Source organism: Pleurodeles waltl, chromosome 8 (genome assembly GCF_031143425.1).
Source record: "Pleurodeles waltl isolate 20211129_DDA chromosome 8, aPleWal1.hap1.20221129, whole genome shotgun sequence".
Taxonomy (NCBI): Eukaryota; Metazoa; Chordata; class Amphibia; order Caudata; family Salamandridae; genus Pleurodeles; species Pleurodeles waltl.
Window position 1 is genome coordinate 716,458,272 of NC_090447.1, and position 15,247 is coordinate 716,473,518.

The following is a 15,247-nucleotide window of genomic DNA, read 5'->3' on the forward strand; positions in this document are numbered from 1 at the left end:
AATTTTAATTGTGCTGTAGATTGTGCTTTTCGTAACAAACAAGTATAGCTCAGTTCATGTGAAAATAACATTAAAAATAACATATGAGTAGTAGTTGTGTTAAAGCAATAACGCACTCAGCAATGTTTCCTAAAGAGTGACATGTACATGTACAACAGCATACATCCTGCTAATGAACAAAGAAAACAGAACATATTATTCGGTTTTAGCAGCTTGAATTCAAGGAAATTTTAGACCCCTACAGAAGGATAGCGAATTTAGTTAAGGGCCTTGTGGGTGACTCAGGTCATTCTGGATTCAAGAATGAGCCAGTGGTGGAGTATCTGAATGGAATTATTTTCTGATTTTAAGACACCTCTGACAAGGTGTGTTGCACCATGGACAATATTCTGGAAAGGTACTAGGGTGTATTTCGGGAGGACAGCTATACTATTCCTTATCTTTCTTGTTGCACATTTGAACATTAAATATTTTATCCATGTGAATATAGCTAGCCAGTATGTGAATGTATTGCTAACCTGCTGTCCAAGAACTATACTTTTTTTTTTAGCATTCAAAGGAACTCAAATTAGGACACAATTTAGAACCTGGTCATAATCCTGAAGAGGGCTCAATATAATTGGTTGTGCAGAGGCCTTGTCTATATTTGCAAGGTGGTACACAACTGGGGTTTCTACCATGCCCTGAAATCAGGTGGGATGGTAGGGTTGAGTTTTCTGACCAAGAACGTTTGGACGGCACTTTTAAGTCACTTTCCACAACATAAACAAAGAAAGAAACCATGAACTATTTCAACATTAGCAAGGCGTGCTAACAAGGTAAACTACATAGGGCTCGTCTACCACAATGCAATCTCTGTTTATAGTAGAGAAAAAGGGTTCAAATATCAGCTCGTCTTATCATTCAAGTCTACGCTATGATAAGCAGCAAGAATGGTTTACTGATATTACCTGTTTCTCCAGTGCCACGCACAGACCAGAATCAGGATAAGACTTGTCAGAACCATGACTAGCACAGGAACCAGGATAGCTGCTAAGGCCACATCTGAAACACATTACACATATTAAAAAAAAAGACAATGGCTCTGAATGCACCAATTATAGAGCACTCAATTTGCAAGTTTTAAGGTCAAGCACGATCAGATGGCTAGTGGGTAAATAAATGAGAAAGCACTTCATACTTATTACAAAACAAAGCCGAGTGCTCAAGCAGATTAAAACATATGTACATTAATTAACAGTTTTGTTTAATTATTCTGTTTGTCCTCCTAGATACAGTATTCAGTGACTAAATAAATTAGCTACTGTTACACATCCCTGCTATCAAAGACCCAGCACATTTATGCAATAAAGCAATATGTTCTGTAGAAGATGCACCTGAACTTCAAGCACGAGTGTAACTATAACAAATGTATAGCACAGTGTATGACTTCACGAAGCTCACGATAAACTACAACCAGTTTTTGTAACCGATGAAAAATGTTATCCTCTGAGTAAGGGCCTCTAAAATGGAGTCCATGCCTACATGCAATCATGGGAACAAACAGCATTGCTGATTCACTGCTTTCCAAGAGAACTCTCTGAACATATTTCCTTTTGACTATGCCAGGCCTGTCACAGTCGTAAAGAACATGTCAAAGTACCACCTGTTGTAACTGCTCAACCTATTTTTCTACAAGTAATATGTTTAAAGTACCACCTGTTGTACATAATAAGGATATTGCAAGTTATCAAGGAGTGCAGTGACCATATAGAGGAAAGAGGGCAAAGGTGGAGTTCCTTTAAAAGGTCATGGAACCCCAAGGTGACTTGAAACATCAATTGTTGTACGGCTGAGGATATTTTTTCCGTCTAATACATGGTCACACCATCACCCGTCCCACAGACCACCTAAATCCTTGATTTTTCATGTTCACTGCAGACACAAAGAATAAAAGCATAATCTCTACTGGGAAATTAAACATGAAAAAGAGATTAATTTGTGCAAAGAGATATTAAGATCAGATTACTATAAATCAAATTAAATGATACCGCTCATATGTGTTGCAACACACAGATTCTATCCTTCCAGCCATGACCCATATTATGTGAAAAATATTTTTTTGTGGTATTATTTTACTGTCTGCTTATCACTTTTCATTTTACAAAAAACCTATCAGAAAGAAAAGGTAGTCCTGTGTTCCTTGCTCTAACTGCAGCTGTAATTATTCTTTGTGACCTTTTTCACCCTTTCTGCTGGCAGCAGGCACTGCGACTTCAGAAATGAACTGTAATAACGTGTTACAGTAGAGCAAGTATGCCAGGTCTTTATAATACATGGGATTCTGCAATCTTTGTATAAAAATCAGTCTCTAATTTCTTTATAATATGCGTCTTGTGTGACGCACACTCGACTATTATTAAGAAAACACATCAGAACTCAACTGTAATCACTTAACTACAGCTGAGGTCTGATATCACAATGCCTGCTGCCAAAGCTGGCAGTCAAGGAGAAAGGCAGGTCAGGGTACAGAGCATATTTAAAGCTGCTTTTTAAGCACAGAAACAAATTTTGCTTTTCTTTCTTCTGCTCTGTTTTGCTAGCTGTTTAGTACCCAGAAGAAATCAAAAAGCGATGCCACCTGATCAAGCCCTATCCAGAAGGCACACTCATGTCATGGTGCAGAACGCTGACAGTTTGGATACATACTTTTGGATCCATACTATTAATATAATTGCAGCAGATGGGGTGGGGGCACTATGGTGGGTGGACAGGCAATTTGTGCAGTGCCAAATGCACATATCAAATGTCTGTGATAAGTAGGCTCACTCGAGGCAGTGCCACAAGCGCTCAGGAAAAAGGGAAGTTGAGTGCAGGACATGCTTAAAGCCCTGACCCAAGTGCTCACTGAAGACAGTGGGTCTGTAAGTACAGAACCACTGTGCTGGACATGGCCAAAAGTTATGGCCCTTAACCAATGATCGATGTGCATGCCCAAAGGCCATCCACAAGGCAAAGGGGCTGGGTGCAGAGTGCTACCAAAAGCCTCAACCTGTTCTCGGTATTCCTGCGCAATGTGGGTATGATGGCAAGTGCAGTGGACAGACATACTGTGCTCAGTGTCTCCTGCATGTAGCCAAATGTCGGGTGCAGTGGGTTTGGAGCCCTTGAGAATGGGTGCAGGCACTGCTAACACTAATGTGCCCTAAGTGACAGCTCAATGCCATCAATGTTGCTGTGAAATGTGATTTTACCAGTGTTGTTACAAATTATGTCATTTGTGTTCTAATCTCTGAGGTCATGAGCACTGCGTGGATAAGAGCTAAGGTTGCACAGTTCACTTAGACTGTCAAAGTTTTTTAAGTTTTGTATGTATGTATGTATTGAGTATTTATAAAGTGCATTCCGGCCCGAGGGCATCGAAGCGCTAAATAGGGTGAGGCTGTATCTGCTAAGAAGGAGACTCCGGGTCTTATCACGGGAAGAGCCAGGTCTTAACCAGTCTCCTAAAAGTCAGATAGTTGTGTTCTTTCCTCAGTTCCAGCGGAAGTGAGTTCCAGGCTTTAGCAGCTGCAATAGTAAAAGCTCTGTCACCCCACTTCGCCTTTTTAGTGCGGGGAGTTTGAATTCGATAGGTGGTGACAGAGCGTAACAACCTTTTAGGTCTATACCATTGCAGTTTAGTAGTCAAGGCCTTAGGCCCAATCCCATGGATGGCTTTGTGAGTAATGCAGAGGGCTTTGAAAGAGATCCGCTGGATTACCGGAAGCCAGTGCAGGTTTTTGAGGCACTTCTTAGCAGAGACCGAGCGAGGCAGCTTCAGTCTAGCAGCGGTGTTCTGCATCAGCTGCAGCTTATTTAGCGATCCTTTATCCAGGTTGAGCAGAAGCGCATTCCCATAGTCCAATCTGGAAATGACCAGAGCCAGAATAACAGTAGTTCTCCAAGGTTGTGCGATAAAGGGAAAGACTTTCTTTAATTTCTTCAGAGTCCACATGCAGGATTTAATTATCTGATTGACCTGGGGTTTAAAGGACAGTTGATCGTCGAACAGTAATCCTAGGTTCCTAGAGGTAGACCCTGGCACAGGGAGAGTACCACACTCTTTGGGCCACCAAATGGAGGACCAATATTCCCTCTTGATCCCAAAGCACAGGATCTCCATTTTTTCGCAATTCAATTTTAGCCAATTGGCCTTCATCCAGCTGTTCACCGCTATCATACAGGCATTAAAGCGGGTCGCCACTTCCTCCATGTCTTTGTTAATCGGGATGATAAGCTGGGTATTATCTGCGTAGGAGGTCGGGATAAAACCGAAGGAGCGAATTAGTTCTGCCAGTGGGGCCACATACACGTTAAATAACGTCGGGCTAAGAGAAGAGCCCTGAGGGACCCCCACAAGGCAGAAGGTAGGCAGGGGATCTAAAGTCACCACTGCTGACTGTAGCCCATCTATCCGATAGAAAGGATTCAATAAGCTTAAGAGCTTGGCAGGACATGTGGAGCAATGGTGTCAAATGCTGCCGACAGGTCCAATAGAACCAGGAAGACCCGCTGACCCTCATCAACCAGTCTGCGTATGGTATCGGATGAGGCAATGAGAGCTGATTCCGTACTATGGGATTTCCGGAAACCGTGTTGCGAGCTGTCGAGGCCCCCTGAGTCTACAAGGAAGTGGACCAGTTCTTTATTAATGAGTCAAAGACTTGTCACAAAAACCTCGCTTTGTCCTTCGCCATCCCTGGATTTCATTTTATGTTTGCCCCAGGGACGTGGTGGTCCTGGGCATTTCTTTGTATGTTTACTCCGGGGAAGTAGTGGGCCCCCTCCTTATTTTCAACATGCCCCCAGGACCTGGCCCTCCCGGGGCTTAATTTACACAAGCACAGGAGCCTGCCATGGGGGGAGGTTTAGGCGGGTGTCCATCTGGGACCCTAGCACCAGAGCTAAGGGGTCAGGGTGTCCTTACCCTGGCCCCTGTTCTTTTTGTAATTTTTTTTCTGAAGCAGAGTCCCAATATGATGCCCAACACTTCCTTGTTTAAGTGTTGGCAGCCAACCAGATCTCAGCATGAGGTCGGGAGGGTTGGCAGAGCATTTGTGTCCCTATAGATACAAATTTGTTTCTTTGCTTTCTCAAAAACTACTGAACAGATTTAAACCAGATAACAAAATGGTCGCTTTCTGGACCAAGAGCTACCTTTCTGCCAAATTTGGTGTCATTCCGTTGAGTGGTTCAGGCGCTATTCCAGTTCAAAACCCTATGGAAAAATGCCTTGGGAAAAGGTGTTTTGGGACCCCCCATTTTTCTCACCCCAGTTGACTGATCAACGCAAAACTTTCCAGACAGATGCTTGAGCATTGTATTTTTTTGGAACATTTTGTGAAGATTCATCAAATGGCATCAAAGTTATTAGCACAACAAAAATGATTTTTCTATAGAAACTAGGCTCCAACTATAACTACCTAGTGGCGACTGCCATATGGTTATATTAATTTTCACTGGAAAAAAAATACATACACACCCACATATATTTAAAAACAGGTTGCTTCCTGAAATCCCACTTAGTGGTTTTGTTTTCTGTTGTGTAGTCACTGGCAGTAGGTGCACTAACAGAACATTCTACCTCCATCCCCATCTTACAAGAACTTTGTAAGCACAGTTGGTGTCTGTTTTAAATTTGATTGGCTCAATATTTTCCTACTGGAGTCACACATCCTAGGCACCTGCTTTGCGTACTCTAATAAAAATCCCTACTAGCACATGCTATGGTTGTCATTACATACATACCTTTTGCGAGCGCATCCAACATAATCTTTTCTGAGATAATTTTAAAGAACCAAAATAAACTATCAGAAAGTTACGTTTTAGGGAAAGGGGTACCACAGGCTCCAGATGTGTTTTTGTTAGGGCCTTTAGAATTATAAAATTCTGTGACTAAAGCATTTTCCAGAAAGGTACGGCTGTGCTGCACTTGCTGTACAATTCGTTCTCTGTTTATTTAACAAGTCAACAAAAAAATAAATATTAAGAGCTCAGATAAAAGATTATTCAAATGTTGCACATGGAACGGAATGCAGCACCAGATAAACTGCAAAGGTGAAATGGCTAATTTTCACATGTTGATTGCTATATTCAGGCTCTAATGTGGTGATAATTGTGCCCAGATGGCAAAACCAATAGAACATTTTCCTAAACCAGGAAATAAAACTTTGCATACTTAATTATAATCCAACCGCGGTGTAAAGAATGAATTAATTTACTTTAAAAATACAGGGAGTGCAGAATTATTAGGCAAGTTGTATTTTTGAGGATTAATTTTATTATTGAACAACAACCATGTTCTCAATGAACCCAAAAAACACATTAATATCAAAGCTGAATATTTTTGGAAGTAGTTTTTAGTTTGTTTTTAGTTTTAGCTATGTTAGGGGGATATCTGTGTGTGCAGGTGACTATTACTGTGCATAATTATTAGGCAACTTAACAAAAAACAAATATATACCCATTTCAATTATTAATTATTACCAGTGAAACCAATATAACATCTCAACATTCACAAATATACATTTCTGACATTCAAAAACAAATCAAAAACAAATCAGTGACCAATATAGCCACCTTTCTTTGCAAGGACACTCAAAAGCCTGCCATCCATGGATTCTGTCAGTGTTTTGATCTGTTCACCATCAACATTGCGTGCAGCAGCAACCACAGCCTCCCAGACACTGTTCAGAGAGGTGTACTGTTTTCCCTCCTTGTAAATCTCACATTTGATGATGGACCACAGGTTCTCAATGGGGTTCAGATCAGGTGAACAAGGAGGCCATGTCATTAGATTTCCTTCTTTTATACCCTTTCTTGCTGTGGAGTACTTGGACACGTGCGATGGAGCATTGTCCTGCATGAAAATCATGTTTTTCTTGAAGGATGCAGACTTCTTCCTGTACCACTGCTTGAAGAAGGTGTCTTCCAGGAACTGGCAGTAGGACTGGGAGTTGAGCTTGACTCCATCCTCAACCCGAAAAGGCCCCACAAGCTCATCTTTGATGATACCAGCCCAAACCAGTACTCCACCTCCACCTTGCTGGCGTCTGAGTCGGACTGGAGCTCTCTGCCCTTTACCAATCCAGCCACGGGCCCATCCATCTGGCCCATCAAGACTCACTCTCATTTCATCAGTCCATAAAACCTTAGAAAAATCAGTCTTGAGATATTTCTTGGCCCAGTCTTGACGTTTCAGCTTGTGTGTCTTGTTCAGTGGTGGTCGTCTTTCAGCCTTTCTTACCTTGGCCATGTCTCTGAGTATTGCACACCTTGTGCTTTTGGGCACTCCAGTGATGTTGCAGCTCTGAAATATGGCCAAACTGGTGGCAAGTGGCATCGTGGCATCGTGGCAGCTGCACGCTTGACTTTTCTCAGTTCATGGGCAGTTATTTTGCGCCTTGGTTTTTCCACACGCTTCTTGCGACCCTGTTGACTATTTTGAATGAAACGCTTGATTGTTCGATGATCATGCTTCAGAAGCTTTGCAATTTTAAGAGTGCTGCATCCCTCTGCATGATATCTCACTATTTTTGACTTTTCTGAGCCTGTCAAGTCCTTCTTTTGACCCATTTTACCAAAGGAAAGGAAGTTGCCTAATAATTATGCACACCTGATATAGGGTGTTGATGTCATTAGACCACACCCCTTCTCATTACAGAGATGCACATCACCTAATATGCTTAATTGGTAGTAGGCTTTCGAGCCTATACAGCTTGGAGTAAGACAACATGCATAAAGAGGATGATGTGGTCAAAATACTCATTTGCCTAATAATTCTGCACTCCCTGTATTTTGCTTCACTTGGGCAAATTCATCTTTACGCTCCCATGTTTTCGAAGCAGTAATTAGTAAATTCGAAAGGACACTCAAAGATTAGAATAATATAGCAACTTGTTAGGTTTCACTTGTACGGCGTTTACGTTATTCACGGCCAAACGTGTGTATGCTATACTTACCTTTGGGGATGGCTTTCTTCGTCCATTGGCGTCTTGCGTCATGGAACATTCAGCCACTGGCTTGCAACATTGTCGGAAACATCTGAGACCAGTCCACAGGAGTATTTTGTTTTGACTGTGTTTCTACTGGATGTTTAGGTATGTGCAATATACTGCCATGCATTAGGACTATATAGCATCAGAAGGTGGTCTGGTAGCACTTGGAAGTGAGTGCTGAAAAAGTATCTAAAAGGGATGCTACAGAAAACAAAATTTGTAGCATTCAGTTTATAAGCATTTATTAGCGCTTGCTGACTGTCTCAAAACAAATACAGTCACCTCAGAACAATATATTCTTTTGGGTTCTTGTTTTGTCTGTGCTCACTCCTCAGTGCACAAAACCAATAGAGCACAGTATCAATATCAAACCTAATGACTGCCAATGCATTTTTCACTCTGTGCTTTATACCACACATCTACAATTTTTAAAAAACAGAATGTAATAAGGGTGCCCATTACTTAGTTTATATTGTGTTTTATACCACACATCTGATTTATATCACATGCAAAACGTTTTATTCAGTGACCCCTGTGGCCATTAGGCCAACATTAAACCTCTGGTTCTTTCAATTAGGTTTTGGGTTAACCCTGCAATAAAGTGCCTTCATTTAAGGAAGCTTGATAAGTGTGATGAGAAACAATGGGTGAGGCTGGCGAGGGCCAGCCCTGAGAATTTTAATGACAATTGTAAAATCCAACAATAGCGTGTAAATAGATATCACGATACTAAAAAACAAAAGGGGACATGGCCCACAACATGGAATGATATCTTTTCAAGGCAGAGTCAAGTTGGATGGCAAAGGCCTAGTTGGAGGTAAAGCAGTGGCTGTAAGGAGGACTACCTTGGTAAAATTATACTCGCTAACACAAGGCAGTGGTATGTGGAATTTCGTCTGGACAGATGCCATTTGCAGCTGTGGTGGGGATGTGGACCAAAGATCATGAGAAGAACATACCCTTTATGGGTGAATGTGGTCCTAGAAACTCCTATACACGTTCTCTTACTCTGCCCTTTATATAGTCGAGTAAAAAGCTATGTGATTATGCCCCTTCACATTGCTAGTGGAATTAGGACAGTAAGGGAAGCTATGCAACTCTAGCAATATGAAAATAGCTGCAGCCGTGTGAATTTGATCTGTAGAATTTAGCAACAAAGACTACTCCAGTGGCTCCATAGGCAACATGCTAGTCAGTTACGCAGCCCAGGCAAAGTGAAAGTAGGTTGCAGTACTCAAAGAAGGAAGGCTGCAGTTTTAATTTGTGTTAAATATACATATACACAAATTATGTGAGGCCTATCAACCCAATAGATTTCCGAGTACTAGAGAGCTAAGGAAATCTGGGATAACGACTTGTGAGGATACCACCATATTCTCTTTCCCAGAAAGCCTAAAAAATAGCAAACTATGGTGTTAAAAAAAAGCCACAATGTTCTCATGTTTATATGCCTTAAAATGTTGGAATTTGTAGCCAAGGTCAAGTGCTTTGCCATCCAATATTCCAACATTCCAAACAATGTCCCATGGTTTTGGGTGGAGCTTCTGCATGGGACAGAATGCCCCAAACGGTGGCATGTAAATTCAATGTGGTCCTCAGATGGTCATGGTGTGGGGCCTTTATTGTTCCCTGAAATGCAGACTAATAGAAAGCAGAGAGTGGCATGCTTGGTTTCAAGGAAGCCCTGCTCCCTACTCCACTTCCATATTTTTGTCCAACAAAAAATTAATTCTGGTATCCAAGGAGCATTCCAAATTCACCTGAGAAGGTCAGATCAGAGGGGAAGACTGGGGTTTAAGTGATGGATTCCTGCTTTTAGATCGTTTGCTTGCAGCTGTAGTGTGGTCAGTTTTACGTATATTTTGCGCATTAGCTTCAGGCCTTAGGCCTCTGTGCACTTTGCCCTAAATATATTTTATTCATTTGCTAACAGCTTAGAGCCTCTGTGCACTTTACTCTAAATGCTTTCTATTAGGCTTCGTACTGTTATTTTACAGAATAGCCAGTTCTACGGTGTTGTTTTTTATTCATATCACACTGTTTTGCCTACTTCAGCACTGGAGTTCTTCATAACATATTCACTCTGTGCTTTAGTCAAGGATACAGTCTGGTACATTGCCGATAGATGTGGTAGGAGTCTAGACTTGCCATTCCTGCGCAGGAACATTTTGTGATCACGATGACATGTTAGTTATAAAATCACTTCCTTGTCCCAATACATGCAGAGGGAGATTCCGACCAGGGAACCACAACTAGACGCTGACTGCCTCGTTGCAGATGCTGAACCAGATCACAGGCCTTTGCTCAGGTATGAGTGTGTCCGTCTCCCTAGTGATACAGAAAGGCAAGCTGAAAGCTTAACATGCTGTGCTCTAAATAGAACAAGCAGAGGGAGAGTAGAAACGGTTAGGAATTATGATAGCTTTATTTCTATGTTTTACTCTCCTGGTTACTATATCAATCCTACTATGTTGTATTGTTCTGGTTATTGCGGCTCACGCCTTAATATCTAAAATACAGTCGTTTTATTAAAACATTATATAAAACTTATACTGTCTTTGTCATTTGTATATGAGACCATATAGTGAATGAGAGAGTTGGTTTGGATCTGAGTGACCATAACTTCCCTGAGAAGTTCCAAAGATGTTATGCGCTCGGCTGCCCAATCATTTCTTCCCCGTGGGAGAAATGAGGCACTGCTAGTTAGCCGGAGCAACAACCGGATTTAGGGTGACAGAGTTCCTTATACGTGGGTCAGACTCAGTCCCCCACACCGTTATCGATCCTGCTGCCTAGAAATCCAGTAGTCTCATTTAGGATAATGAGAGCCCACGCGACATGGCGCCGCCAACGTTTGGTCTGGCTCTAATGTTTGGGTCCGACTGACTCTCTCGGTCTCGTATATATTTTGACTCCTCGGTTCCGTATGCGGAGACGTCCGTGGGGCTGAGGGTTTCCGCCACCACAGGTTGGGTACATCCTATTACTTAGTGGTTGGTTGTTCAAGCTTGAATTTTGAAAGGAAATACCCCGATATTGGTGTGCCTTCTCTGTCCTAGAGCTATTATTGTTATACTAATGGCGAATCCAGTTGTAGTAAATATACCGCTTAATATGCGATTTCCGCTCACGGGTCATCTGATAGCACATGGACTGACGGTCCAGGGGGGTCCGGTCACTTTTGTGGTGGACGCCCATGCAGCCTATAGAACAGAACTTTTTTATTCTTGGGTCGTATTTCCAGCAGCTGATGGGGGTACAAATACTTTTCACGAATATACTGTTGCGAATGTCCCTGGACAATACAGGGCTTATGCATACTTAGAAATACCTTTATCTTATCAAGAACACCATAATTGGCTTGATGGCGCCCTCCCACATTCAGTAACACCAGTACGGTTAGGTCCGTTGAGTAATGATGGTCCGACCTGGCCTTTATTGGCTACATATACACCATATCCTGGAGTGGCAAATGTGGCAGTGGCTGAAGTGCGTCGTTTATATGTGGAATTAACTGCAACGTACAGACGATTAGTTCAGTTTGTGATGCAGACATTAAATACTAATGCAGCGCGTGCTGCTCCAGCTCATCCACATGCGGTGGTGCCGGGAATAAATCCGGCCACTGTACACTCTGTAATGGGCAAGGTACCGGCTAAACGTGAGGAGACTCCATTTTGGCTGGCGCAAAAAATTTATACGCTGGAAGCAGTATTTCCCCATACGGGACCTCAGGATAAGCATAGAATTTTGACGATGTGTTTGCCGTAAGGGATGGTTCCTACGGTGGATCTTTGTAATACTTGGGGCACGGTGTTTGCTGCTCTCTATACTACAGCACACGGTACACCGACTTTGGCTAATTTGCCGGAGGTGCTTAAACAAATTCAGGATGAATATGGGGCTGCCCCTGCCTTGGATTTAGGCGTGCAATTGATGGGTAATTTTGACGTGGTTTCTTCTATTATTTTGAGTAATCTCAAGGGGGAGGCTGTAGCACTAGCAGTGCGAATGCGTCTTCGGGACGTTCCGCAGATTAATCAGGAGCGGGAACTTCCGAGAATAATAGTTGAAACATATTCTAGTATTGGTCGTGATAGCCTAGGGGCTCGACCGCAGAAACCACAATTGCAGGGTAAAAATAATGAGGATAATTCTAAGCAACAGCAACCTGAGGGTGCGAAAAAGCGCTGGGATAAGAAACAGCAAACACCTAAGAAAGATGGTGGGCAGTCTCCGCAACCGGAGACCCCACAAAATAAGTATAATCTCAGGAATAGGGATACTTTGAAGACGCCTGATAGATATCAATATACTGATACGCGCCAATCTCGTTCCTTTCAGGACTCCTCGGAGAAAAGAAGTGAGAGAGGTGGGCGGTCAGAGCGGAGGACGGAGTACGTGAAACCGAGACAGGATTCACAACGCTCAGCGGAGGTTTCTATTAAACAAGAAGAGAAACCGCTGCAACAAAAACAGCAGTTTAAAAAGAAGAAAGTGGCAGCAGTCTCAGTTAGACATGCCGCTCAAGAAGAGAGTTCTCTTGACGAACAAGACATGGGCGTTAGCGCTGTTAGACAGCGCGGCAGAGGTCACAATAGTTCGCCGGAGTCTTCTAGAGCATCTGGAGGCGAAAGCAACTGATGACTTCATACAAGTCGAGACGGCGGATATGCGAGTCTCTGATCCTGATCAAGTATATCTTGTGACTCTACGATTAGAAGGGGACATTGACCGCGTTGTACACGCCATCTTTTGGGACCATATGGTGAAATCATATGATGTCCTGTTGGCCGAACAAGATTGGCCACCTGACTTTGTTCGCCACCGTCCGGTTGGGGAGGAGGTTATTGCGCCTTCCTTTTCCCCACTTGTTCCGAGAGAACTAGCGGAGTCATATGGTAAATCATGGGCTCTAGCACAAGCCCCCGCCCTATATAGAAATAATGTGGGGTGGGATAAACAATCACCTTATCATGTCATTCCCATTAAAGGAGAACCTCAGCCACAGCCGCAATATCCTATTAAATTTGAAGCAAGGGCATCGGTTTGGAAAATTCTTACACAATTGGAGTACCAAGGTGTGATTGAGCCTTGTGTCTCGCCGATGAATAATCCCTTATTTCCGGTTGCTAAACCGGACCATTCCTATAGGATAGTGGTGGATTACAGACATTTGAATAGTCATACACGCACATATGCTATACAGAATTCACATAGCGCTGCGCTTATGAATAATATAGTGCGTAAAAAATACAAAACAACCTTGGATATCTCGAATGGATTTTTCTGCCAGAATATAGCACCCGAAAGTTGGGACTATACCGGTTTCAGTGCGTTTGGCTCTCAGAAAAAGTTTTGTCGTTTACCTCAGGGGTATAAGAATAGCCCAGGACTGTTCTCGGCTCGCGTGACTGAACTTCTGCACGAGTTGGACCCTGAGGCGTTATCATATGTTGATGACATTTATTTGACGGACGATGAGATTCTACAACATCTCAGTCGCGTATCGCGCATTGTTGTGGGTTTTGCTGATATTGGTTATAAGTTTAATTTTAAGAAATCGAAGATTGCCTTCCTCAGTGTTATTTTCCTGGGATATGAGTTATCGAGTGAGGGCAAGAGCCTGGCGCCACATTTTTTGGAGAAATGTGCTTTACTGCAGCCTCCTAATACGTTCGGAAGCTCCAGTCTTTGTTGGGGTTTCTGAATTTTGGCAGAACTTACATTCCTGATTATGCTACACGTATAAAACCCTTATATGAACTGATTCACCCGAATTTTTCAAGTAGATTTTGGACGATTGAGCATACACACATACTGCGAGAGCTGCAGAATGATCTCTTAGCGGTTAAACATTTACACATGCGGGACAATAAAACTCATTTGGTCATCAGGGTGATTCCTGGGGCTGTTGGATTTACGTATGTCACCTTTAATGAAGGGGAGACAGTCCCGATAGCATACAAGTCCCACTTGTATTCTGCTGCAGAACAACGTTTTGCACAGACTGAGAAAATTCTCACTGCAGTACAGATGGCTGTGATCAAAGAAAGACCGCTAGCCCAGGGCCAACGCATTATTGTCGTTTCCCCAATTCCGGCCTTGGAGGCTGTTACAAAAGCGAGTGTTCCTAATTCGAAAGCTTTAAACCCGCGGTGGATACAATGGGCTACGTCTTTGACGGCCACTGATGTGGATTACATATTTGACCCTAAGCTGCAGACTCAAGATTTTCTTCAATATGAAATAGAGTACCCGGTTCCTGCTGGCACATTACCTATTGACCAATATGAAGTGGTCATGTATACCGATGGCTCTGCGCAACCGGCGGTTGGGACTAAACAACAGTATTCTGCTGCTTGTGCGGTGGTGAGCGGGACTATGGAGGGGGGAGTTTTCTGCCCCCGACATACTTATACTAAAACCTTGGGAGATTGCACGGCGCAGCTGGCTGAGCTCAAAGCTCTTTTGTTAGCGTTGGAGCATGCAGAGCCGGCGATATTGACCTTGCTGGTCTGTGACTCCTACTACTGTGTGCAATCCTTCAATGAATATCTGCATTATTGGAAAATGAATGGGTTCAGAGATTCTAAAGGCAACACCATTAAACATAAATTGTTGTGGGGTAAGGTTGCGGGTCTGAAAGAGACGCTTCCTAAAGTCCATGTTGTACATACACTTGGACACCAGCGCGTTGGAATACACGTTGCTGGGAATACTTTGGCTGATGAGGCTGCAAAGGCGGCAGTGACTATCGCCACTGTAGCCGCGGTAACTCGTTCGAGTTCAAAACCAGACATAGAGATTTCGGCTGCCATAAAAGCTACGGCTGATGGCACGCCATTTCCTAAAGGATTCCCTTCTAAATATAGTTACTGCTTGAGTGGTGCACTAAATGCTGTTGTTAATATTCCAGGCGTTGGTGTACGTGAGTTACCGAATAAGATTGAGAGACCTCGATTAATTTCTGCAGCGCATGAAGGGGTGGCATCTGCGCATGCTGGTGTGGCTGCCACGATTTCGCTTTTACAGGCCCGTTATTGGTGGCCTGGTCTCTATAAGGAGACAAAGCAGTATGTCCTTTGTTGTGACGTCTGTCAACAAATTAAAGCATCGTCGGCTAGACGCCCGCAGCAGACTCCTCTTCTGATATCAAATAGACCATTACAGTGTGTGTACTTGGACCATTGTGGTCCACTGACACCAGATAGTGCATACAAATACAT

The 15,247-nt window shown here is 43.0% G+C and overlaps 1 protein-coding gene across 3 annotated transcripts in view; it reads right to left on the reverse strand.

Annotated features, from left to right (window-relative positions):
• Window positions 1-15,247, reverse strand: part of DCBLD2 (discoidin, CUB and LCCL domain containing 2) — a 529,217-nt gene that overhangs the window by 97,863 nt on the left and 416,107 nt on the right. For all 3 annotated transcript variants that reach the window (XM_069204886.1, XM_069204888.1, XM_069204885.1), the window contains exon 12: window positions 951-1,044. In XM_069204886.1, the coding sequence (XP_069060987.1) occupies window positions 951-1,044 (94 nt within the window). The remainder of the gene's footprint in view (window positions 1-950; window positions 1,045-15,247) is intronic.